This window comes from Oncorhynchus keta, chromosome 36 (assembly GCF_023373465.1).
Source record: "Oncorhynchus keta strain PuntledgeMale-10-30-2019 chromosome 36, Oket_V2, whole genome shotgun sequence".
Lineage (NCBI taxonomy): Eukaryota > Metazoa > Chordata > Actinopteri > Salmoniformes > Salmonidae > Oncorhynchus > Oncorhynchus keta.
The window spans coordinates 3,883,585-3,908,582 of NC_068456.1; the positions used below are offsets into that span (position 1 = coordinate 3,883,585).

The following is a 24,998-nucleotide window of genomic DNA, read 5'->3' on the forward strand; positions in this document are numbered from 1 at the left end:
AGCACTTGGTTGTAGACAGACTGCAAAATGAAGATGGTTTCACCACTAATTCACATACAGTGAATCCGAGCTGTGGGACAACAACAACATGAACCAAAAACGGTGAAAGTTCCGGACAGAGATTCCTTACAGAATCACACAGAGCACGTGTTCTCAGGGTCCTGTTCAATCAAACCTTTCAGGTTTCCGAAGGTGAAACCAAGTCTTTCCAAGGCACTTGATTCTATTCACTTCTGGTTTCAGTCATTGACAAAACTCATACAAGATTTACATGCACTTATTTCACAATATTTAAACACAATATTTCATTAACTCTATATATTAGCTACATATTTAAAGATATTCTAATATACATTTTGGTATAATATACACCTCACCCTGTGCATTGCAATGAGCAGTGACATCGTTGATTAGTGATGTGCTGTGGTGCAATTAAATGTATTTAGGTTATAACATGCAAAATATACACATTAACTTCAAAATAAAATGTGGAATGATTAAATAGAACAATTTAAATAGTAACACCCTTTAAAAGTCACATGACCAAAACACTCCTAACTTTTAACACAGAAGACAAAGTCACTAAACTCCTAAAGGCTGTCAAATAATTGATCCAACTCAAACCAATACTGCAATCACAGTATCTCTCATTTCAATTCCGTTTTTAATCAGTCACTGCCATCTCGAAAACCCCCCCACAAAAGAACCAACAGTTAAAATGTCTACCTCCATCAATAAATTCAGAACCCAAATATCAAAAACATGCAGAAACATACTGTAGCCTGGTCGTCCCATCTGTCATGTTTTGGCATGACATAAAACGAACAGAGGAATTGGCTAAAACACATACATATACAGTGTTCATAACAAAATCAGCTAACGGGTGGGGGGGGAGAAAACTGGTCAAACAAATTGATTATCTTCATGGGGGCTCTCAGGTTGCCATCGGTTACTGTGTGTGCGAGGGCTCGTGTTAAGTTGGCGGGGGCTCTCTGGTTGCCAATGCTGACCATGCAGCTGCAGGATGCGATGTAGAACCTCCAACCATACCTTGTAGCAGAACAGGTACTGTTCCTATAACCAGAGACAAGACAGAGATGTTGCTACACACACAACCAAACGCTCATGCACTGTCGCACGCACACACACACACACACACACACACACACACACACACACACACACACACACACACACACACACACACACACACACACACACACACACACACACACACACACACACACACACACAATGCAGTAAAGAGCTCTAACTCTCTGGGTGGCAGCGAACATACTTTCTTTCGATCATCCAGACTCGTGCCACTCGAACCGCAAAGTGCTTTTACTTTACAAATGATATATGATTCATGCATAGATGATTGACTGTCAAACATAGATTTTTACAATGGTTACTCTTTCAGGGCTCGGTGGCTGAGTGACAAGACTTTAGCTATGAAGGCTTTGGGAAACCCACCACAGGTTGGTAGAACCAAAGAACCACCACTCAAACTGGGTTTGTGGAATATTTCATTTTTGATTATGTAGTAAACAAATAGTGGATAGTATTATGGAAGCCATAGACAAACAATCAATGGTAGCCTGATTGATGGTAGCCTGTTCAATCAAAAGTTTTACCTGTGACACCTGACACTAACCTCATACGGGTAGGCCTACTGTACTGACCTTAGTCTGAATCATGCCATATCGCTGCAGTCTCATCTCCCTCACAATGTTACTAACGTTGATCTGTGGAAAGAGAATAACAAGGAGTTAGGTTCTGATATATACAGTGGGGCAAAAAAGTATTTAGTCAGCCACCAATTGTGCACGTTCTCCCACTTAAAAATATGAGAGAGGCCTGTCATTTTCATCATAGGTACACTTAAACTATGACGGACAAAATGAGAAAAAAAAATCCAGAAAATCACATTGTAGGATTTTTTATGAATTTATTAGCAAATTATGGTGGAAAATAAGTATTTGGTCACTGACAAACAAGCAAGATTTCTGGCTCTCACAGACCTGTAACTTCTTCTTTAAGAGGCTCCTCTGTCCTCCACTCGTTACCTGTATTAATGGCACCTGTTTGAACTTGTTATCAGTATAAAAGACACCTGTCCACAACCTCAAACAGTCACACTCCAAACTACACTATGGCCAAGACCAAAGAGCTGTCAAAGGACACCAGAAACAAAATTGTAGACCTGCACCAGGCTGGGAAGACTGAATCTGCAATAAGTAAGCAGCTTGGTTTGAAGAAATCAACTGTGGGAGCAATTATTAGGAAATGGAAGACATACAAGTCCACTGAAAATCTCCCTCGATCTGGAGCTTCACGCAACGGTGAGCAAAAATCCCAGAACCACCCGGGGGGGGGGGATCTAGTGAATGACCTGCAGAGAGTTGGGACCAAAGTAACAAAGCCTACCATCAGTAACACACTACGCCACCAGGGACTCAAATCCTGCAGTGCCAGACGTGTCCCCTTGCTTAAGCCAGTACATGTCCAGGCCTGTCTTAAGTTTGCTAGAGAGCATTTGGATGATCCAGAAGAAGATTGGGAGAATGTCATATGGTCAGATGAAACCAAAATATAACTTTTTGGTAAAAACTCAACTCGTCGTGTTTGGAGGACAAAGAATGCTGAGTTGCATCCAAAGAACTCCATACCTACTGTGAAGCATGGGGGTGGAAACATCATGCTTTGGGGCTGTTTGTCTGCAAAAGTACCAGGACGAATGATCCGTGTAAAGGAAAGAATGAATGGGGCCATGTATCGTGAGATTTTGAGTGAAAACCTCCTTCCATCAGCAAGGGCATTGAAGATGAAACGTGGCTGGGTCTTTCAGCATGACAATGATCCCAAACACACCGCCCGGGCAACGAAGGAGTGGCTTCGTAAGCAGCATTTCAAGGTCCTGGAGTGGCCTAACCAGTCTCCAGATCTCAACCCCATAGAAAATCTTTGGAGGGAGTTGAAAGTCCGTGTTGCCCAGCAACAGCTCCAAAATATCACTGCTCTAGAGGAGATCTGCATGGAGTAATGGGCCAAAATACCAGCAACAGTGTGTGAAAACCTAGTGAAGACTTACAGAAAACCTTTGACCTCTGTCATTGCCAACAAAGGGTATATAACAAATTATTGAGATACTTATACTTATTTTCCACCATAATTTGCAAATAAATTCATTAAAATGTGATTTGCTGGATTTTTTTCCCTCATTTTGTCTGTCATAGTTGAAGTGTACCTATGATGATGAGCCCTCTCTCATCTTTAAGTGGGAGAACTTGCACAATTGGTGGCTGACTAAATACTCCCCCCCCCCACTGTATAAGAACACCAAGTGAAGAGCATAGTTTGTATCCTTATTTGAGTTAAGGAGTGTATGTAAGCATGTGCATGCATGTATTTGTGTCTGGCTGTGCACCAATTATGTATATAAACACTAGACAACTGACCAGAGGCACTGTTTCGAAAGCCATTGTAAAAAAACTTTATTAACCTCTGCGGGATCGGTGTCCCCCCTGCAGGACTGTTGGGCTAACGTGCGCTAATGTGATTAGCATGACATTGCAAGTAACAACAACATTTCCTAGGACATGGAAACGTCTTATATGGGCAGAAAGCTTAAATTCTTGTTTATCTAACTGCACTGTCCAATTTACAGTAGCTATTACAGTGGAAAAATACCATGTTTTTGTCTGAGGAGAGTGAACAACAGCAAAAAACGTTTACCACGGCAACTGATTTGATCCAGTCACCTCTGAAGGTAAATATTATTCTTACATTCAGTAGTCTTGCTCTGATGTGTTATCCTGAGGATCCCAGAAATAAAACATAGCATAGTTTTGTTTGATAAAATCCGTTTTGATATTAAAATGTAGGAACTGGGTTCTACAGTTTGAACCCCTGCTGTGCCTCCCTCCATCTAGATGCGTGAAGGTTAGTGTCTTTTCTGCAAGTGAAGCCAATAATCCATAATTTATAACATTCCTGGAAGTGTGTAAACTTACAAAAATGATATGGTAATAAAAAACGTATGTTCTCCATAGTTATGTACTTGAAAATGTATCAATTGACCAATTCGGCACATTTGGGCCGACTTGATACAACATTTGAACAGTAATGCAATGGTTCATTGGATCAGTGTAAAACTGTGCAGATACACTGCTGCCATCTAGTGACCAAAAGCTAAATTAAACAATATAATGGCCTTTATATTGCGTTTCAAAGATTTTTTTTTTTTTGAAAACGCATGTTTGTTTCTTTGTATTATCTTTTACCAGATCTAATGTTTTATATTCTTCTACATTAATTTCACTTTTCCACAAACTTCAGAGTGTTTCCTTTCAAATGGTATCAAGAATATGCATAGCCTTGCTCCAGGTCCTGAGCTACAGGCAGTTAGATTTGGGTATGCCCTTTTAGGGAAAAACATTTTTTTTAAAGGGTCCGATCCTGTGACTACATTTATGTTTGCTAATATATTATATTACAGACATCTTAATGCATACTTTTAACGTCTCCACTACAACAAAGAAATACATTAAATTAAAACATTAAATTGAATTACTGCAGAATTCTATTAATTCCTATGGAGAACTGGCTCCTTCTGAGGAGTACCAATATGGTGGCTTCAAAGCCTCTCATTGGCCAATACATAGTATCAGCAATCTAGTGTTTATACATCATTGGTGCGCACCTGTGTGTTTGAACTCACCGGGAGATCGTTCTCTATGAGACTCAGGATGACATCAGTGCAGATCAGTACTCCTGTTCGTCCTATCCCAGCACTACAGTGTACAGTGACAGGTCCTTTATGGTGGACTGCTCGGAGATAGCGAATAAATCTGACCAGCTGCTCTGAACTTCGCGGCACACCGTGGTCAGGCCAACGGATAAACTTCAGGTGACGGACAAAGTGGGTCTCACCAGACTGGAACAGGAGGAGGGAGCAGATGTCAATCAACTGATCAACCAATCAAATTGCAAATTGTAACATTTTACAAATGTGTTTTTGTCATGAAGGAGACCAGTGCCTAAACCCTCTAAGAGACAGCAGAGATGACAGTGGCTGATGAAAAGTGTAATTGATATGAGAGATAGTGTATCCTTCAAAATGACTTTCGCTGGATTTAGTAGAAACCAATTAGACACATTGTACTCATGCTAATTCATGCTTTACCTTCTTTTTAGTATACACTCCGTCACATCTGTGAGTGGATTGTATTTGAGCTGTCCCCTCCTCCTGTCCCCTCCTATCGTCCCTCCTTCCCCCTCACCTCTTTCTCCACCATGCGGATGATCTTGATGTGGAAGTATTCCTGGATCTGCTGGTTCTCCAGGCTGATCTGGAAGCGCCCTGTGTCTAGGGGACAGCTCACCCTCTCTGGCCAGTAGCAGTGACACTTCACCCTGCCTCTCTCCACCTCCTGGGTCATCATGGCTATCACATCAGACCTGGGGAGTGGGGAAGGAGGGTTGTTAACAATGTTGTACTATTCATGCCATAGGACTTTAGTTACAGGTCAGCACTGACACACCAGGGTCGTGTTCATTAGGCACCAAACAGAAGAAAACGGACAGAAACAGGGAGGGACTACATGGGACAATAAGAACTTCTAATTTCCCCCTGCAAAACGTCTTCTGTCGAAACGATGCCCGGCGAAAAAAGATTAGTGTATACACAATGTCATGCACTGTATGTGAACTTCACAACACAGTAATCAGCACAGACCTGTTCTCCCAGACCATCTGCCAGAAGTCGGGCACGGTGGAGGGCAGAGGACCCTGGCAGGAGATATAGATGAACTCCTCACTGCCAACCTCCATACGGATATAACTGGCATTAATATAGTCCTGGTTATCACCCACTGGAACACGCGTCTTATCGTCTAGAGAGCAGGAGTAGAGAGAATCAAATCCAATCTTATTGGTCACATACACATGGTTAGCAGATGCTACTGCGAGTGTAGTGAAATGCTTGTGCTTCTGCTTCCCGACAGTGCAGCAATATCTAACATGTAATCGAACAATTCCACACCAACTACCCAATACACGACAAATCTAAGAATTGGAATGAGAATATGTACATGTAAATATATGGATGAGCAATGACCGAGAAGACATAAGCAAGATGCAATAAATGGTTTAAAATACAGTATATACATGTGAGATGAACAATGTAAACATTATTAAAGTGGCATTATTAAAGTGATTGGTGATTACTTTAATAATGACAGAGAGGGTGTGAGGACAGACGCTGGAAAACAAGAAGCAAGTGAGGTGCCTCCTGAGTGTTCGACCACGGGGCAGGGGTTTCCAGTAACTGATTGACATATGGGTTATGTCCCGGACAATAGGTGCTGGGTCCCCGCTAAAGACATCCTAGACATCGCCGACTTTCCCCGCCGACACCCCTATCTGCACTCACCTGCGCTGTCTAGACTGCCAAATGAATTACTGTTGTTGAATTATGCAAGAGAACGTGACAACAACCATGTCAAGAGAAGGATGCCCACAGATTTAAAATCTAAACACTTGACTGTAGATTACACTTATCGGTAAATACTTGACATTGTTTGTGAGAGCAGACATAATATCACTATAACCCGAGTGTGGATGCTTTCCTTTCAGAACTTCTAATTTGTAAACATTTCAACTGTATTAAATATTTTTTCTTCTTCTTTCAATTGCACAAAAAAAATCCACACCCACTAAAATGAAAGTTAGCTTTCCTCTCTTTCTTGTGATGTAAGTGTCGAGACACTGAGTTAAATCCACAACCGAGTGTTGTTCAGAGGTCATTACGAACGTTTCCACGGTCGTTACGTTAACAAGAAAGCAGTTGGCACAAGCTAGAGTGGGTAAGAGTCACCAGAGTAAAATTACCACGGAAATTGGACTGTGTGAGAGTGTGAGAGGAAAGAAATATACTAAATATGGGAACTCATAAAATAAGGGATAAGACTATAGAGTGACCACTGCCCAGCAAGCAAAACTGGTTGAAATGACTTTATTATATCGTTATGTTCAGAGGTGTATACTACAAAGCAGCATAAATTAGTTAACCAGCTAACTTGAGAAAATATTCTGAAATACATTTACATTTTTTAGATTGATGGCCTTGAGCTTGAAATGGACATGGTCTAATTGACTCAAAAACCCTGAACTCCTAAGTTTAGCTTTCTCATTGAGACAGAAAATAAATAGTTATTTCTTGTTGTTTATCAAATTTAAAAGGAAAATTCCACCCCAAAACAATATTTAGGTATTTGTTTCATTAGTCCATTGTTGATATAGTCCCAAAATGATATAGTACCAAACTATCTTTTGGTATTTGTTTCATTAGTCCATTGTTGATATAGTCCCAACATGTTTTGCATGACAGCAATAAAGTTTTCAAGATATACCACTTAAAAATACAGAAATACTGGCTAACTCATTGAATCTGCTTTGTAGTATACCCTTTAGATTGTTATCTGGTCATATAATAGTTAATAAACAAACAAAAGATGACGTCTTGATACCGCCATGAAAAAGACGTCATTATCTGGTTGCAACAGGGACCGTTAGGTTGCAATCTTACAACCAGAAAATTACGTAATTAAAACGTCTTGTGTCAATTTTTCCCGCAGCTGTCTTCTCCAGCCCAGATTAGATGCTTCTAGTGCAGACTACACAGAGGCATGAAAGGGACTGTAGTTCAACCGGTTTAACAGGGACTTACAGGGCAGGATGTCACGATAGCGGTTCTTCTCCCGGTTCTCCGGAGCTTTCCCCACTAGACAGTTATCAGACGGCTTTAGATGCTCCAAGGCCTGAAACAAACAACACCAACTGAAAATGTTTCCTGCTGCTATTGAAAAGGCAGACCAAGTTACAGGACATGGTTAACATACTTCAAAAGTGTGTGTGTGTGTTTGCATGCGTGTGAATGAGGAACACACAGTGTATACCCACCATGAACTCTCGGACCAGTTCTTGCTGGTCTAGTTGATGTTGTAGAATCTGTATGAGGGCTTTAACTCTGGACCCAGCGTATTGACTGGTCTTAGCTGGCCTGATCATGGCTAGTCTGGCCAACTCTTCTTCTGATACTATAGGTGGACCTGGAAAGAGGAGGGGGAATAAGTTCTTCATGATTATAAATATGGGACCTATGCACTGTAGTTAGGTTTTCAAAAACCAACAATTTAACAGTGTTAAATAATAATAATAGCCAATGGTGCAGAGCTCTGGAGCAGTTTAGGGGTAAGGAAACACATTTTCCTGTCAGAGTAGGATTTGAACCGGCCACCCTCCCCCTCCCCTGTACCTGGGAAGGGTGACATGGTCTCCTGACCTTTAGCTTCAAATGTCTCATCATCCTCATCCTCGCTGCTCCAGCCGTCTGATTGGCTGTTCTTGCTGCCCATCATGGTTTCGTCCAATGGCATCACAGGGATTTGGTTCCTGGGGGGATCAGGGGGTAGGGATGAGACCATTTCTACTCTTCTGTAGGGAGGCAGACCAGACCATTTATAGTGTTTCGTAGGGGGTTGAAATCATGCTGAGCCTATTTTCCGTGCACCTTTTGCACCTAAGATACAATAGCAGCTTTTCTATACTGTATCTGATCTCAAATGATTTATCAAAAATTATATTATGATATATCCTTACTGATATACTAACTATCAAGTCAACCTCTATTTAACCATGAGATCCCATTGTGATATGGTTATACAGTATCATCATAGGCAGCACAAGTTTGTGTTTCATCTGTGACTCTTTGCTGCCTCCTTGTGGTCAAAGTTAGTCTACACTCAAACCTCTGTTTTTCAGTCGTGGCTGAACAACGACATGGCTTATATACATCAAGCTGGTTTTCTATGCATCGTCAAGACCGAACGGCAGCTTCAGGTAAGGTTAAGGGGGAGGTGTGTGTCTCTTTTTTTAACAACAGCTAGTTCGCAATCTTTAATGTTAAGGAAGTATTTGTTCTTGCCTAAATTAGAATGCCTCATGATAAGCTGCAGACCAAACTATTTACCAAGAGTTTTCAACTATATTATTATTAGCTGTCTATTTACCACCACAAACCGATGCTGGCACTAAGATCGCACTCAACGAACTGTATAGGGCCATATTTATTTATTATTATTTTTTTTTTTCATTATTTCACCTTTATTTAACCAGGTAGGCTAGTTGAGAACAAGCTCTCATTTACAACTGCGACCTGGCCAAGATAAAGCATAGCAGTGTGAACAGACAACAACAGAGTTACACATGGAGTAAACAATTAACAAGTCAATAACATAGTAGAAAAAAAGAAAAAAAAGAAAAAGAGTCTATATACTTTGTGCAAAAGGCATGAGGAGGTAGGCGTATAATTACAATTTTGCAGATTAACACTGGAGTGATAAATGAGCAGATGGTCATGTGCAGGTAGAGATACTGGTGTGCAAAAGAGCAGAAAAGTAAATAAATAAAAACAGTATGGGGATGAGGTAGGTAAATTGGGTGGGCTATTTACCGACGGACTATGTACAGCTGCAGCGATCGGTTAGCGATCGGTTAGCTGCTCAGATAGCAGATGTTTAAAGTTGGTGAGGGAGATAAAAGTCTCCAACTTCAGCGATTTTTGCAATTCGTTCCAGTCACAGGCAGCAGAGAACTGGAAGGAAAGGCGGCCAAATGAGGTGTTGGCTTCAGGGATGATCAGTGAGATACACCTGCTGGAGCGCGTGCTACGGGTGGGTGTTGCCATCGTGACCAGTGAACTGAGATAAGACGGAGCTTTACCTAGCATGGACTTGTAGATGACCTGGAGCCAGTGGGTCTGGCGACGAATATGTAGTGAGGGCCAGCCGACTAGAGCATACAGGTCGCAGTGGTGGGTGGTATAAGGTGCTTTAGTAACAAAACGGATGGCACTGTGATAAACTGCATCCAGTTTGCTGAGTAGAGTATTGGAAGCTATTTTGTAGATGACGTCGCCGATGTCGAGGATCGGTAGGATAGTCAGTTTTACTAGGGTAAGTTTGGCGTCGTGAGTGAAGGAGGCTTTGTTGCGGAATAGAAAGCCGACACTAGATTAGATTTTAGATTGGAGATGTTTGATATGAGTCTGGAAGGAGAGTTTACAGTCTAGCCAGACACCTAGGTACTTATAGATGTCCACATATTCTAGGTCGGAACCATCCAGGGTGGTGATGCTAGTCGGGCATGCGGGTGCATACAGCGAACGGTTGAAAAGCATGCATTTGGTTTTACTAGCGTTTAAGTGCAGTTGGAGGCGACGGAAGGAGTGTTGTATGGCATTGAAGCTTGTTTGGAGTGTCCAAGTAAGGGCCAGAAGTATACAGAATGGTGTCGTCTGCGTAGAGGTGGATCGGGAATCAAGAGCAACCATTGATAATCTCTATTGCACTCCACACTGCCCTCTCCAACCTGGACCAGACGAACAACTACATAAGAATGCTGTTCATTGACTATAACTCAGTGTTCAACACCATAGTGACCTCCAAGCTCATCACTAAACTCCCTTTGCAACTGGATCCTGGACTTCCTGACAGGCCGCCCCCAGGGGGTGTGGGTAGGCAACAACACATCCGCCACACTGATCATCAACACGGGGGCCCCTCAGGGGTGCGTGTTAGGCCCGTTCTGTACTCTATTGTTCACCCACGACTGACACCATCATTAAGTTTGCTGACGACAACGGTGGTTGGCCTGACCACCGACGACTTTGAGATAGTCTATAGGGAGGACCTGGCAGTGTGGTGCCAGGACAACAACCTCTCGATCAACGTCAGTAAGACAAAGGAGCTGATTGTGGAGTGCAGCAAACGAAGGGATGAGCATGTCCCCATCCACATTGATGGCACCATAGTGGAACAGGTCGAGAGCTTCAAATTCCTCAGTGTCCACATAACTAAGAAATGATCATGGTCCACACACACTAACACGGCCGTGATGAAGGCACAACAATACCTCTTCCCCATCAAGAGGCTGAAAAGATTTGACATGGGCCCTAAGATGCTCAAAACGTTTTACAGCTGCGACATTGAGAGCATCTTGACTGGCTGATTCGCCGTTTGGTATGGCAACTGCTTGGCATCCGACCGCAAAGCGATACAGAGGGTAGTATGCATGGCCCAGTACATCCCTGGGTCTGAGCTCCCTGACATCCAGGACCTCTATACCAGGAGGTGTCAGAGGAATGCCCTAAAAATTGTCAAAGCCACCCATGTCATGGACTATTCTCTGTGCCACTGCACAGCAAGCCGTACCGATGCACTTGGAACATTTTACATTACATTTGAGTCATTTAACAGACGTATCTATCCAGAGAGATTTACAAGAACAATTAGGATTAAGTGCTTTGCACAAGGTCACAGACAGATTTTTCACCTAGTCGGCTCAGTGATTCAAACCAGCAACCTTTTGGTTACTGGCCCAACTGCAACTCTTAAATGCTAGGCTACCTGCCGCTCAACAGGACCCCAAACATCTTCTACCCTAAGCCGTAAGACTGATACGTACACTGAACAAAAAATATAAACACAACATGCAACAATTTCTAAGATTTCACTAAGTTGCAGTTCACATAAGAAAATCCGTCAATTGAAATATACAATATTCATTAGGCCCTAACCTACGGATTTCACATGACTGAGAATACTGTTGGTCACAGATACTGTTTTTTAGGAAAAAAATAATGGATGTGCAGTCAGTATCTGGTGTGACCCCCATTTTCCTTGTGCAGCACAACACATTTCCCTCACTTAAGAGTTCATCAGGCTGTTGATTGTGGCATGTGGAATGTTACCCACACGTCTCCGATGGCTCCGATCACTGTCGTACACGTTGAATCTGTGGCATTGTGCTGTGTGACAAACTGCTGATTTTAGAGTGGCCTTTTATTGTCCCCAGCACAAGTTGCACCTGTGTAATGACCATGCTATTTAATAAGCTTCTTGACATGCCACACCTGTCAAATGGATGGATTACCTTGCTTACTAACAGGGATGTAAGCACATTTGTGCACAAAATGTGTGAGAAATAAGCCGTTTGTGAGCATGGAACATTTCTGTGATCTTTTATTTAGCTTTACATGTTACATTTATATACAGTATTTTATCTGTGTTTTGGTCTGTGTAGCTATTGGCTAACTATTTAACTATCTGCATTGACCATTTTGCACTAACTCTGTTGACTCATCACATACAGTTGTCAAGTGAATCGAATTGTTACGCTGATTATATTTAGAAGAAATGTTACGTAGCACCCAAACACACATGATGTAATGTGATTTGTCAAATTTGAGATGTTTTCTGCTTCGAAACCCAGTCTTGCATGCAGTAAACAAGCCAAAAGCCGGGTGTAAAATGAATGACCGCCACATACATGCATATCATCGGAAACTCGCCAAATAAATTAGCTATTGATAGCTATGGTAAGGAGAAATTGCTGAGAAGAGGTCAAATAGATTGGGCCAAACAAGTGAGGTGTAGCAGAGCAAAGCCAGTGACCTAGTTGCTGGAGAGTGATGGTGGAATTATACACTTATACAATTATACATTCACCTTAGCCAAATACATTTAAACTCAGTTATCACAATTCCTGACATTTAATCCTAGTAAAAATCCCAGTTACGATCACCACAGAATGTGAAATGTTAGAATAATAGTAGAGAGAATGATTTATTCAGATGTTATTTCTTTCATAACATTCCCAGTGGGTCAGAAGTTTACATACACTCAATTAGTATTTGGTAGCATTGTCTTTAAATTGTTTTACTTGGGTCAAACATTCCAGGTAACCTTCCACAAGCTTCCCACAATAAGTTAGGTGAATGTTGGCACATTCCTCCTGACAGAGCTGGTGTAACTGAGTCCGGTTTGTAGGCCTCCTTGCTCGCACGCGCTTTTTCAGTTCTGCCCATAGATTGTCTATAGGATTGAGGTCAGGGCTTTGTGATGGCCACTTCAATACCTTGACTTTGTCCTTAAGCCATTTCGCCACAACTTTGGAAGTATGCTTGGGGTCAATGTCCATTTGGAAGACCCATTTGCGACCAAGCTTTAACTTTAACTGATGTCTTGAGATGTTGCTTCAATATATTCACATAATTTTCCAGCCTCATGATGCCATCTATTCTGTGAAGTCCACCAGTCCCTCCTGCAGCAAAGCACCCCCACAACATGATGCTGCCACCCCCATGCTTCACAGTTGGGATGGTGTTCTTCAGCTTGCAAGCCTCCCCCTTTTTCCTCCAAACATAACAAGGGTCATTATGGCCAAACAGTTACATGTCTGTTCATCAGACCAGAGGACATTTCTCCAAAAAGTACGATCTTTGTCCCCATGTGCAGTTGCAAACCGTAGTCTGGATTTTTTATGGTGGTTATGGAGCAGTGGCTTCTTCCTTGCTGAGCTGCCTTTCAGGTTTTGTCGATATAGGACTCGTTTTACTGTGGATATGGATACTTTTGTACCTATTTCCTCCAGCATCTTCACAAGGTCCTTTGCTGTTGTTCTGGGATTGATTTGCACTTTTTGCACCAAAGTACGTTCATCTCAAGTAGACAGAACTTGTCTCCTTCCTGAGCGGTATAACGGCTGCATGGTCCCATGGTGTTTATACTTGCGTAATGTTTGTACAGATGAACGTGGTACATTCAGGCGTTTGGAAATTGCTCCCAAGGATGAACCAGACTTGTGGAGGTCTACAATTTTTTTCCTGAGGTCTTTGATGATTTCTTTTGATTTTCCCATGATGTCAAGCAAAGAGGCACTGAGTTGGAAGGTAGGCCTTGAAATACATCCACAGGAACACTTCCAATTCACTCAAATTATGTCAATTAGCCTATCAGAAGCTTCTAAAGCCATTACGTAATTTTCTGGAATTTCCAAGCTGTTTAAAGGCACAGTCTACTTAGTGTATGTAAACTTCTGGAATTGTGATTCAGTGAATTATAAGTGAAATAATCTGTCTGTAAACAATTGTTGGAAAAATTACTTGTGTCATGCACAAAGTAGATGTCCTAACCGACTTGCCAAAACTATAGTTTGTTATCAATAAATTTGTGGAGTGGTTGAAAAACGAGTTTTAATGACTCCAACCTAGGTGTATGTAAACTTCTGACTTCAACTGTACAGTGCATTCGGAAACTGTTCAGACTCCTTGACTTTTTCAACATTACAGCCTTATTTTGCAATTCATTAAATGAAAAATGATCCTCATCAATCTACACAATACCTCATAATGACAAAGTGAAAACAGGTTTTTAAATTTTTTCGCAAATGTATTACAAAAAAACAACTGAAATTCCATTTGCTATGAGACCATTTGCTATGAGAATCCTTGAGATGTTTCTACAACATGATTGGATTCCACCTGTGGTAAATTAAATTTATTGTACACACCTGTCTGTATAAGGTCCCACAGTTGACTCCGCATGTCAAGAGAAAAAAACCAAGCCACGAGGTCGAAGGAATTGTCCGTAGAGTTCAGAAACAAGATTGTGTTGAGGCACAGATCTGGGGAAGGGACTAAAACATGTATGCAGCATTGAAGGTCCTCAAGAACACAGCCTCCATCGGACCCTTTTTTCAATTTATGTCGCCTGAAATGACAAATCTAACTGCCTGTAGCTCAGGACTTGAAGCAAGGACATGCATATTCTTGATACCATCTGAAAGGAAACACTTTGCAGTTTGTGGAAATGTGAAATGAATGTAGGATAATATAACACATTAGATCTGGTAAAAGACAATAAAGAAAAAAACATGCACAGATCCGTAGAGGTTAAATGGAAGAAGTTTGGAACCACCAAGACTCTTCCCAGAGCTGACTGCCCAGCCAAACTGAGCATTCGGTTCAGAAGAGCCTTGGTCAGGGAGGTGACCAAGAACCCAATAGTCACTGACAGACCTCCAGAAATCCCCTTTGGAGAAGGTATAAGATTCCAGAAGAACAACCATCTCTGCAGCACTCCACCAATCAGACCTTTATGGTAGAGTGGCCAGACAGAAGCCACTCCACAGTAAAAGGCACATACCAGTCCACTTTGAGTTCGCCAAAAGGCACTTAAAAGACTCTCAGGCCACGAGTTACAAGATTCTCTGGTCTGATGAAACTAAGATTGAACTCTTTGGCCTGAATGCCAAAGTCTGGAGAAAACCTGGCACCATCCCTATGGTGAAGCATGGCCGTAGGGGTATGGGGTAAGTTGAACATAGGGACAGGGTAAGTTGAGTTTCCTTGGGGTAGGTGGGCGATGTTGTCACAGTGACAGTTCGTGAAGGTGCAATGAAATGGCGGTGTGGTTTATGGACACTTGCTCGCCGAACATCTCCTTCCAAAATCATTGGCATTAATATGGAGTTGGTCCCCTCTTTGCTACTATAACAGCCTCCACTCCTCAGTAAAAAAATTCCACTCAATGTAGAAACATTGCTGCAGGGACTTGCTTCCATTCAGCCACAAGAGCATTAGTTAAGTCGGGCACTGATATTGGGCGATTAGGCCTGGCTCGCAGTCGGCGTTCCAAGTCATCGCAAAGGTGTTCGATAGGTTTGAGGTCAGGGCTCTGTGCAGGCCAGTCAAGTTCTTAAACACCAATCTCAACAAAGCATTTCTGTATGGACCTCGCTTTGTGGAGCGGGGCATTGTCATGCTGAAACAGGAAAGGACCTTCCCCAAAAATGTTGCCACAAAGTTGGAAGCACAAAATTGTCTAGAATTTCATTGTATGCTGTAGTGTTAAGATTTCCCTTCACTAGGCGGCCTAGCCTAAACCACGAAAAACAGCCCCAGACAATTATTCCTCCTCCACCTAACTTTACAATTGTCACTATGCATTTGGGAAGGTAGCCTTCTCCTGGCATCTGCCAAACCCAGATTCGTTCGTGGGACTGCCAGATGGTAAAGTGTGATTCATCACTCCAGAGGACTTGTTTCCACTGCTTCAGAGTCCAAAGGCGGCGAGTTTAAGACCACTCCAGCCGACGCATGGCATTGCGCTTGGTGATCTTAGGCTTGTGTGTGGCTGCGTGGCCATGGAAACCCATTTCATGAACCTCCAGACGAACAGTTTTTATGCTGACGTTGCTTCCAGAGGCAGTTTGGAAATCGATAGGGAGCGTTGCAACCGAGAACAGACGATTTATAAGCGCTACGTGCTTCAGCAGTTAGTGGTCCCATTCTGGGAACTTGTGTGGCCTACCTCTTCGCGGCTGACCTGTCGTTTCCACTTCACCATAACAACACTTACAGATGACCGGGGCAGCTGTAGCAGGACAAAATTTTTATGAACAGACTATTTAGAAAGGTGTCATCCTATGAGAGTGCACTCAATTTTATACACCTGTCAGCAATGTGTGTGGCTGAAACCTTTTGAGGATCTGAGGATGCCAAATCTTTTCAGTCTCCTGATGGGGAATAGGCTTTGTTGTGCCCTCTTCATGACTGTCTTAAGAGTGTTTGGACCGTGATAGTTTGTTGGTGATGTAGACGCCAAGGAATTTGAAGCTCTAAAACTGCTCCACTGTAGCCCCGTCGATGAGAATGGGGGTGTGCTCTGTCCTCCTTTTCCTGTAGTGCATATCATCTACTTTATCTTAATCATGTTGAGAGAGAGGTTGTTGTCCTGGCACCAAACAACCAGATCTCTGACCTCCTACCTATAGGTTGTCTCATCATTGTTGGTGATCAGGCCTACCTACCACTGTTGTGTCATCGCAAACTTGATGGTGGTGTTGGAGTCGTGCCTGGCCATGCAGTCATGAGTGAACAGGGAGTATCGGACGGGACTGAGCACGCACGCGAAGGGACCCTGTTTTGAGGATCAGCGTGGCGGATGTGTTGTTACCTACTCTTACCACCTGGGAGCGGCCCATCAGGAAGTCCAGGATCCAGATGCAGAGGGAGATGTTTAGTCCCAGGGTCCTTAGCTTAGTGATGAGCTTAGAGGGCACTATGGTGTTAAACACTGAGCTGTAGTCAATAAATAGCATTCTCCCATAGGTGTTCCTTTTGTCCAAGTGAGAAAGGGCAGTATGGAGTGCAATAGAGATTACATCATCTGTGGATCTGTTGGGGCGGTATGCAAATTGGAGTGGGTCTAGAGTTTCTGGGATAATGGTGTTGATGTGAGCCATGACCAGCCTTTCAAAGCACTTCATGGCTATAGATGTGAGAGGTACAGGTAGGTAGACATTTAGACAGGATACCTTAGCGTTCTTGGAGAGAGGGACTATGGTGGTCTGCTTGAAACATGTTGGTATTACAGGGAGAGGTTGAAAATGTCAGTGAAGACACTTGCCAGTTGATCAGCGCATGCTCGGAGTACACGTCTTGGTAATCCGTCTGGCCCTTACGGCCTTGTGAATGTTGACCTGTTTAAAAGTCTTACTCACATTGGCTACATAGAGAGTGATCACACAGTCGTCTGAAACTCTCATGCATGTTTCTGTGTTATTTGCTCGAAGAGAGCATAGAAGTAATTTAGTTTGGTAGTAGCCGAGCAAACTTGCTAACTGCCTGCTACTCAGCACTCTATTGTCCTTCTAATCACTCTGACATCAATTTTATCAAACACTCAAACAGCTCATGTTGCGCAACATTTCTATAGGCTATGCAATTGTGTGAGAAAACAGAGTGATGGCCTCTAATAAAAATAGGAGAATCCCATCAGACACTGTATATATTATTTATTTTGGTTCCACTTACCCCGCTCTCCCCTACTGGCAACAATGTATGATTGTTAATGAGAGACAATTGGAGAAGAGGAAAAGAGGAGAGGATGATAAGATCAGTCTTACCTGTCCGAGGCTTCATGGAGCAAGTTAGTCATACTCTTGCTGGACAGGCAGCAAGCTTGATGAGAGGGTTTACTGTTACAGCTCTCCTACACACACACCAGAGAGAGAAAGAGGTGACAGGTGAGTATGGGGGCTCCTATTTTCATGATAGACTGCAATGCTACAGTGTTGTGTGTTACCTGTCCAGCCATGTCCTCTTCTGTGAGGGCCCGCAGGCGGAGTGAGGGGTGATAGGAGGCGTCGGGGGGTGAAAGTGGGGTAATGTCCTCCTCTACATCAGGAACTGGATCTGAAGTCCCCTCTGTAATCAAATACACAGGAAAAAATTATATACAGTATGACTCAATTATTTACAAGGCCCAGTGCAGTCAAAAATGTTATTTCCCTTGGGTTTTATACATATATTTCCACAGTACGAGGTTGGGTAAATGTTCCGGAGTTCTAAATTGAGCAGCTGCTGAAAAATGAGCTCCTGTATATATTGAGATTTAAATGTTTTTTTTAGAGTGAAATACATCGAAAAAATCAAGAGAAAACTGCAAGACTCAATAGAAGACAAAACAAGGAACAAACCAAAAAAGATAGGCTTTTGAAAAATGAACTATTTTTCATAAAATTGTACAGTTATCTTAGCTAGCTGAATTGCTAGCAGAATTGTTTACTTGTTGCTAAGCAGTTGCTAGGTACTCTCCTGGAAGAAGCTAGCTAGCTTACAAAGAATAACAACAAAAAATATCTAGTTAACAGAAGAAAGGAAGACAAAATAAGGACAAAAGAAGGACAGAAGAAAAAGGAAAAGAAAGAGGACAACAAAGTGAAACAGTCAGCACTTCTATTGCAACTTCGTATTTCCGTCTAACGTAGTCTACACTGCTATCTGCCCAGCAGCTAGCCAGCTAGCAAACGTCCACCGTCTACCGAATAGCAGCACTGTAGAAACTATTACACTCAACTGAACGACTTGATTAGTGTAGTGTTAGCTAGCTACATAGTTGTCTTTGCTGTCTTCGTATCCAAGATAATTGTGTAGTTTAGAGCGTGTAGTCTTAGAGTGATTATCTTAATTTACCGAGGTTAGCTAGCCAGCTATTTGTTTTAACGTAGGAGACACTGCTAGCTAGCCAACAGCTAGCCAACGTCTACTGAATAGAACTTCCGCACTCAACAACCCGGTCGCATTCCGCTACTGCTCCACAGGTAGTATCACATTTTCATTTCATTTCATTACAGCACAACGGTTTGACTTGTTTGATCGTAGCTAGCTACATAGCTAGCTACATAGCCGTCTGTGTATCAAAGATAATTGTGTAGTCTAGAGCGATTTTCTAGGTTAGCTAGCCAGCTATTGTCGTTCTTTAACGCAACGTAACGTAATCAACACTGCTAGCTAGCCAGCTAGCCCCCGAATAGCAGCACTGTAGAAACTATTACACTCAACGGAACGACTTGATTAGTGTAGTGTCAACAACGCAGCCACTGCCAGCTAGCCTACAAAGTCAACAACGCAGCCACTGCCAGCTAGCCTACTTCAGCAGTACTGTATCATTTTAATCATTTTAGTCAATAAGATTCTTGCTACGTAAGCTTAACTTTCTGAACATTCGAGACGTGTAGTCCACTTGTCATTCCAATCTCCTTGCATGGTGGTCCTTCTGTAGCTCAGTTGGTAGAGCATGGCGCTTGTAACGCCAGGGTAGTGGGTTCGATTCCCGGGACCACCCATACGTAGAATGTATGCACACATGACTGTAAGTCGCTTTGGATAAAAGCGTCTGCTAAATGGCATATATACATATATACATTAGCGTAGCCTCTTCTGTAGCCTGTCAACTATGTGTCTGTCTATCCCTGTTATCTCCTCTCTGCACAGACCATACAAACGCTCCACACCGCGTGGCCGCGGCCACCCTAATCTGGTGGTCCCAGCGTGCACGACCCACGTGGAGTTCCAGGTCTCCGGTAGCCTCTGGAACTGCCGATCTGCGGCCAACAAGGCAGAGTTCATCTCAGCCTATGCCTCCCTCCAGTCCCTCGACTTCTTGACACTGACGGAAACATGGATCACCACAGATAACACTGCTACTCCTACTGCTCTCTCTTCGTCCGCCCACGTGTTCTCGCACACCCCGAGAGCTTCTGGTCAGCGGGGTGGTGGCACCGGGATCCTCATCTCTCCCAAGTGGTCATTCTCTCTTTCTCCCCTTACCCATCTGTCTATCGCCTCCTTTGAATTTCATGCTGTCACAGTTACCATCCCTTTCAAGCTTAACATCCTTATCATTTATGCCCTCCAGGTCCCCTCAAGTTCATCAATGAGCTTGATGTCTTGATAAGCTCCTTTCCTGAGGACGGCTCACCTCTCACAGTTCTGGGCGACTTTAACCTCCCCACGCCTACCTTTGACTCATTCCTCTCTGCCTCCTTCTTTCCACTCCTTTCCTCTTTTGACCTCACCCTCTCACCTTCCCCCCTACTCACAAGGCAGGCAATACGCTCGACCTCATCTTTACTAGATGCTGTTCTTCCACTAACCTCATTGCAACTCCCCTCCAAGTCTCCGACCACTACCTTGTATCCTTTTCCCTCTCGCTCTCATCCAACACTTCCCACACTGCCCCTACGGATGGTATCGCGCCGTCCCAACCTTCGCTCTCTCTCCCCGCTACTCTCTCCTCTTCCATCCTATCATCTCTTCCCTCTGCTCAAACCTTCTCCAACCTATCTCCTGATTCTGCCTCCTCAACCCTCCTCTCCTCCCTTTCTGCATCCTTTGACTCTCTATGTCCCCTATCTTCCAGGCCGGCTCGGTCCTCCCCTCCCGCTCCGTGGCTCGACGACTCATTGCGAGCTCACAGAACAGGGCTCCGGGCAGCCGAGCGGAAATGGAAGAAAACTCGCCTCCCTGCGGACCTGGCATCCTTTCGCTCCCTCCTCTCTACATTTTCCTCCTCTGTCCCTGCTGCTAAAGCCATTTTCTACCACTCTAAATTCCAAGCATCTGCCTCTAACCCTAGGAAGCTCTTTGCCACCTTCTCCTCCCTCCTGAATCCTCCTCCCCCTCCCCCCTCCTCCCTCTCTGCAGATGACTTCGTCAACCATTTTGAAAAGAAGGTCGACGACATCCGATCCTCGTTTGCTAAGTCAAACGACACCGCTGGTTCTGCTCACACTGCCCTACCCTGTGCTCTGACTCTCTCCAGATGAAATCTCGTGTCTTTGACGGCCGGGCCCAACAACCTGCCCGCTCGACCCTATCCCCTCCTCTCTTCTCCAGACCATTTCCGGAGACCTTCTCCCTTACCTCACCTCGCTCATCAACTCATCCCTGACCGCTGGCTACGCCCCTTCCGTCTTCAAGAGAGCGAGAGTTGCACCCCTTCTGAAAAAACCTACACTTGATCCCTCCGATGTCAACAACTACAGACCAGTATCCCTTCTTTCTTTTTCTCCAAAACTCTTGAACGTGCCGTCCTTGGCCAGCTCTCCCGCTATCTCTCTCAGAATGACCTTCTTGATCCAAATCAGTCAGGTTTCAAGACTAGTCATTCAACTGAGACTGCTCTTCTCTGTATCACGGAGGCGCTCCGCACTGCTAAAGCTAACTCTCTCTCCTCTGCTCTCATCCTTCTAGACCTATCGGCTGCCTTCGATACTGTGAACCATCAGATCCTCCTCTCCACCCTCTCCGAGTTGTTGATTGCGTCCTACCTGACAGGTCGCTTACCAGGTGGCGTGGCGAGAATCTGTCTCCTCACCACGTGCTCTCACCACTGGTGTCCCCAGGGCTCTGTTCTAGGCCCTCTCCTATTCTCGCTATACAAAGTCACTTGGCTCTGTCATAACCTCACATGGTCTCTCCTATCATTGCTATGCAGACATACACACAATTAATCTTCTCCTTTCCCCTTCTGATGACCACTTCGCATCTCTGCATGTCTGGCAGACATATCAGTGTGGATGACGGATCACCACCTCAAGCTGAACCTCGGCAAGACGGAGCTGCTCTTCCTCCCGGGAAGGACTGCCCGTTCCATGATCTCGCCATCACGGTTGACAACTCCATTGTGTCCTCCTCCCAGAGCGCTAAGAACCTTGGCGTGATCCTGGACAACACCCTGTCGTTCTCAACTAACATCAAGGCGGTGGCCCGTTCCTGTAGGTTCATGCTCTACAACATGTACGACCCTTCACACAGGAAGCGGCGCAGGTCTAATCCAGGCACTTGTCATCTCCCGTCTGGATTACTGCAACTGCTGTTGGCTGGGCTCCCTTGTGCCATTAAACCCTACAACTCATCCAGAACGCCGCAGCCCGTCTGGTGTTCAACCTTCCCAAGTTCTCTCATCACCCCGCTCCTCCGCTCTCTCCACTGGCTTCCAGTTGAAGCTCGCATCCGCTACAAGACCATGGTGCTTGCCTACGGAGCTGTGAGGGGAACGGCACCTTGTACCTCCAGGCTCTTCAGGCCCTACACCCAAACAAGGGCACTGCGTTCATCCACCTCTGGCCTGCTCGCCTCCCTACCACTGAGGAAGTACAGTTCCCGCTCAGCCCAGTCAAAATCTGGCTCCCCAATGGTGGAACACACTCCCTCACGACGCCAGGACAGCGGAGTCAATCACCACCTTCCGGAGACACCTGAAACCCCACCTCTTTAAGGAATACCTAGGATAGGATAAAGTAATCCTTCTCACCCCCCTTAAAAGATTTAGATGCACTATTGTAAAGTGGCTGTTCCACTGGATGTCATAAGGTGAATGCACCAATTTGTAAGTCGCTCTGGATAAGAGCGTCTGCTAAATGACTTAAATGTAAATGTTGGAATAATACTGTGAAATTGTGCAAATGCCCTACTTTTTTTTTTACATGAAAATTATTTTTGTGAAGCCAGCATACAAATACAAAAAATAATACACTATAATACATTCAATATGGAAACACTGGAAACATAATTATTCTGTCTCTGCAGTCTACTGCCCGACCATGTATTGGGCACTACATTTGTCCTATGTCCCACTGTTCAACATCCTACAGCTGTCCTATGTTCCACTGTTCAGCAGCCTGATGGCCATCGGAATAACATTTACCCTGCTCTTATTCTTTATTTATTTATTTAAAAAAAAAATATTAACCCACCCACCACCACCACTCTTCGGAGGACAAATATATTTTTTGTTTTTTAATGCCCTTTTAGTGGAAGAGCCGTTTGAAAAGTGTCACGTTCTGACCTTTATTTCCTGTGTTTTTGTATTTAGTTAGTATGGTCAGGGCGTGAGTTGGGTGGGCAGTCTATGTTTGTTTTTCTATGTTTTGGTTATTTCTATGTTTCGGCCTAGTATGGTTCTCAATCAGAGGCAGGTGTCATTAGTTGTCTTTGATTGAGAATCATACTTAGGTAGCCTGGGTTTCACTGTGTGTTTGTGGGTGATTGTTACTGTCTCTGTGTGTGCACCAGATAGGACTGTTTTGAGTTTTCACATTTCTTGTTTTTTTGTTAGTTTGTTCATGTGTATCTTTACGCATTAAAAAGTACCATGGACAATTACCACGCCGCGTATTGGTCCTCTGATCCGTTTCGCCTCTCCTCTTCGGAAGAAGAGGAGGAAATTCATTACAAAAAGGCCGCCTGAAATTAGAGGCTACTGCCCTATACATAGACTTGAAATCAATGGCCACTAATCATTTGGAACACTAGTTACTTTAATAATATTTACATATTTTGCACTACTCATACTGTATTCTACTGTATTTTAGTCTATGCCATTCCGACATTGCTCGACCAAATATTTGTATATTCTTAATTCCATTCCTTTACTTTGTGTATTGTTGTGAAATCGTTAGATATTACTTGTTAGATATTACTGCACTGTTGGAGCTAGAAACACAAGCATTTCGCTACACCTGCAATAATATCTGCTAAACATGTGTATGTGACCAATAAAATGTGATTTGATAAGAACGTTACAAATCTATCTGCCAATAACAACTAGTTTCCAGTCCCCCCCAGACCACTCCCTGAAAGTCCCGATTGTACTCAATTGTTACCCAGAAATGATTTGACATTGAGATACAAATGGCTGCATTGGGCCTTTAAGTACATTTTGTATAGGATTTAGGCCTGCAGATTGAAATATTTACTTCGCTAAAAATAGCTAAAAATGACACTTTAAGTATGAAACCCCAAAACAAATATTACTTTTGGATGAACTATCCCTTAGATCTCACCAGGGGGAAGGTCCTCCTGCTGGACATCAGGTGAGGAACATGCGGAAGGGTTGGAGAATTGCTCGGCATTGTCCGACATACGGGCTTCGATGAAGACTGACACATTTGATCCAGTGCAGGATGCCATGTTGGATCCATTGCTGGTAGCCATGTTGACTTCAGGGCAGGAGGCCATATTTGATCCAGGACAGGAAGCCATATTGGATCCAGGACAGACGGTCATGTTGTCTCCAGGGAAGGCCATAGAGTAGGATACATCAGTGCAGGGTGCTGTGTTGGCCCTTGGTATGTCTCTACAGATTGTGAGTTGGATGTTTCCCTCAGCCTGACGGAGGATATCTACCACCTTACAGTGGCTCAGACCTGATACTATTATACCATTCACCTAGAACACATATGAATACAACAATGACACATATTTAGTACAAATATACAGTTGAAGTCGGAAGTTTAAATACACTTAGATCATTAAAACTTTGTTTTCAACCACTCCAAAAATGTCTTGTTAAAACAAACTATAGTTCTGGCAAGTCAGTTAGGACATCTACTTTGTGCATGACAAGTCTTTTTTCCAATAATTGTTGACAGAGAAATTATTTCACTTATAATTCACTGTATCACATCCAGAAAATTATGTCATCTTTTGTGGCTTATTAACATCAGATTAGAGGTGTTTGGATGTATTTCAAGGCACTAACTTGACTGTGCTTTTTAAACAGCTTGAAAAAAATCCAGAAAATTATGTCATTGCTTTAGAAGCTTTTTGGAGAAATAGGCTAATTAACATCATTTAAGTCCATTGTTATGTTTGCCTACCGTGGTCCTTCAAAGCTCAGTTGTGCCTCTTTTGCTTAATATCATGGGATTTTTTTTTAAATCATGACCAAGACCTCATAAAAAAATGGCATAGATTATCCCAAGTCTGGTTCATTGTGGGGGTGGAGCAATTTCCAAACGCC

General features: G+C 43.4%; 1 protein-coding gene across 3 annotated transcripts in view; it reads right to left on the reverse strand.

Annotated features, from left to right (window-relative positions):
• Positions 1-645: 645 nt before the first annotated feature.
• The window catches only part of LOC127916492 (tyrosine-protein phosphatase non-receptor type 20-like), a 33,164-nt gene continuing 8,811 nt past the window's right edge, over positions 646-24,998 (reverse strand). For 2 of the 3 annotated variants that reach the window (XM_052498316.1, XM_052498318.1), the window contains 11 exons: positions 24,040-24,424; positions 17,994-18,115; positions 17,815-17,900; positions 8,321-8,457; positions 7,966-8,114; positions 7,733-7,823; positions 5,741-5,897; positions 5,286-5,463; positions 4,724-4,939; positions 1,686-1,748; positions 646-1,074 (listed from right to left, as the gene is read on the reverse strand). In XM_052498316.1, coding sequence (XP_052354276.1) covers positions 904-1,074; positions 1,686-1,748; positions 4,724-4,939; positions 5,286-5,463; positions 5,741-5,897; positions 7,733-7,823; positions 7,966-8,114; positions 8,321-8,457; positions 17,815-17,900; positions 17,994-18,115; positions 24,040-24,424 — 1,755 coding nt within the window. In that variant the 3' untranslated portion in view covers positions 646-903. The remainder of the gene's footprint in view (positions 1,075-1,685; positions 1,749-4,723; positions 4,940-5,285; positions 5,464-5,740; positions 5,898-7,732; positions 7,824-7,965; positions 8,115-8,320; positions 8,458-17,814; positions 17,901-17,993; positions 18,116-24,039; positions 24,425-24,998) is intronic. The other variant, XM_052498317.1, reaches the window with a different exon arrangement.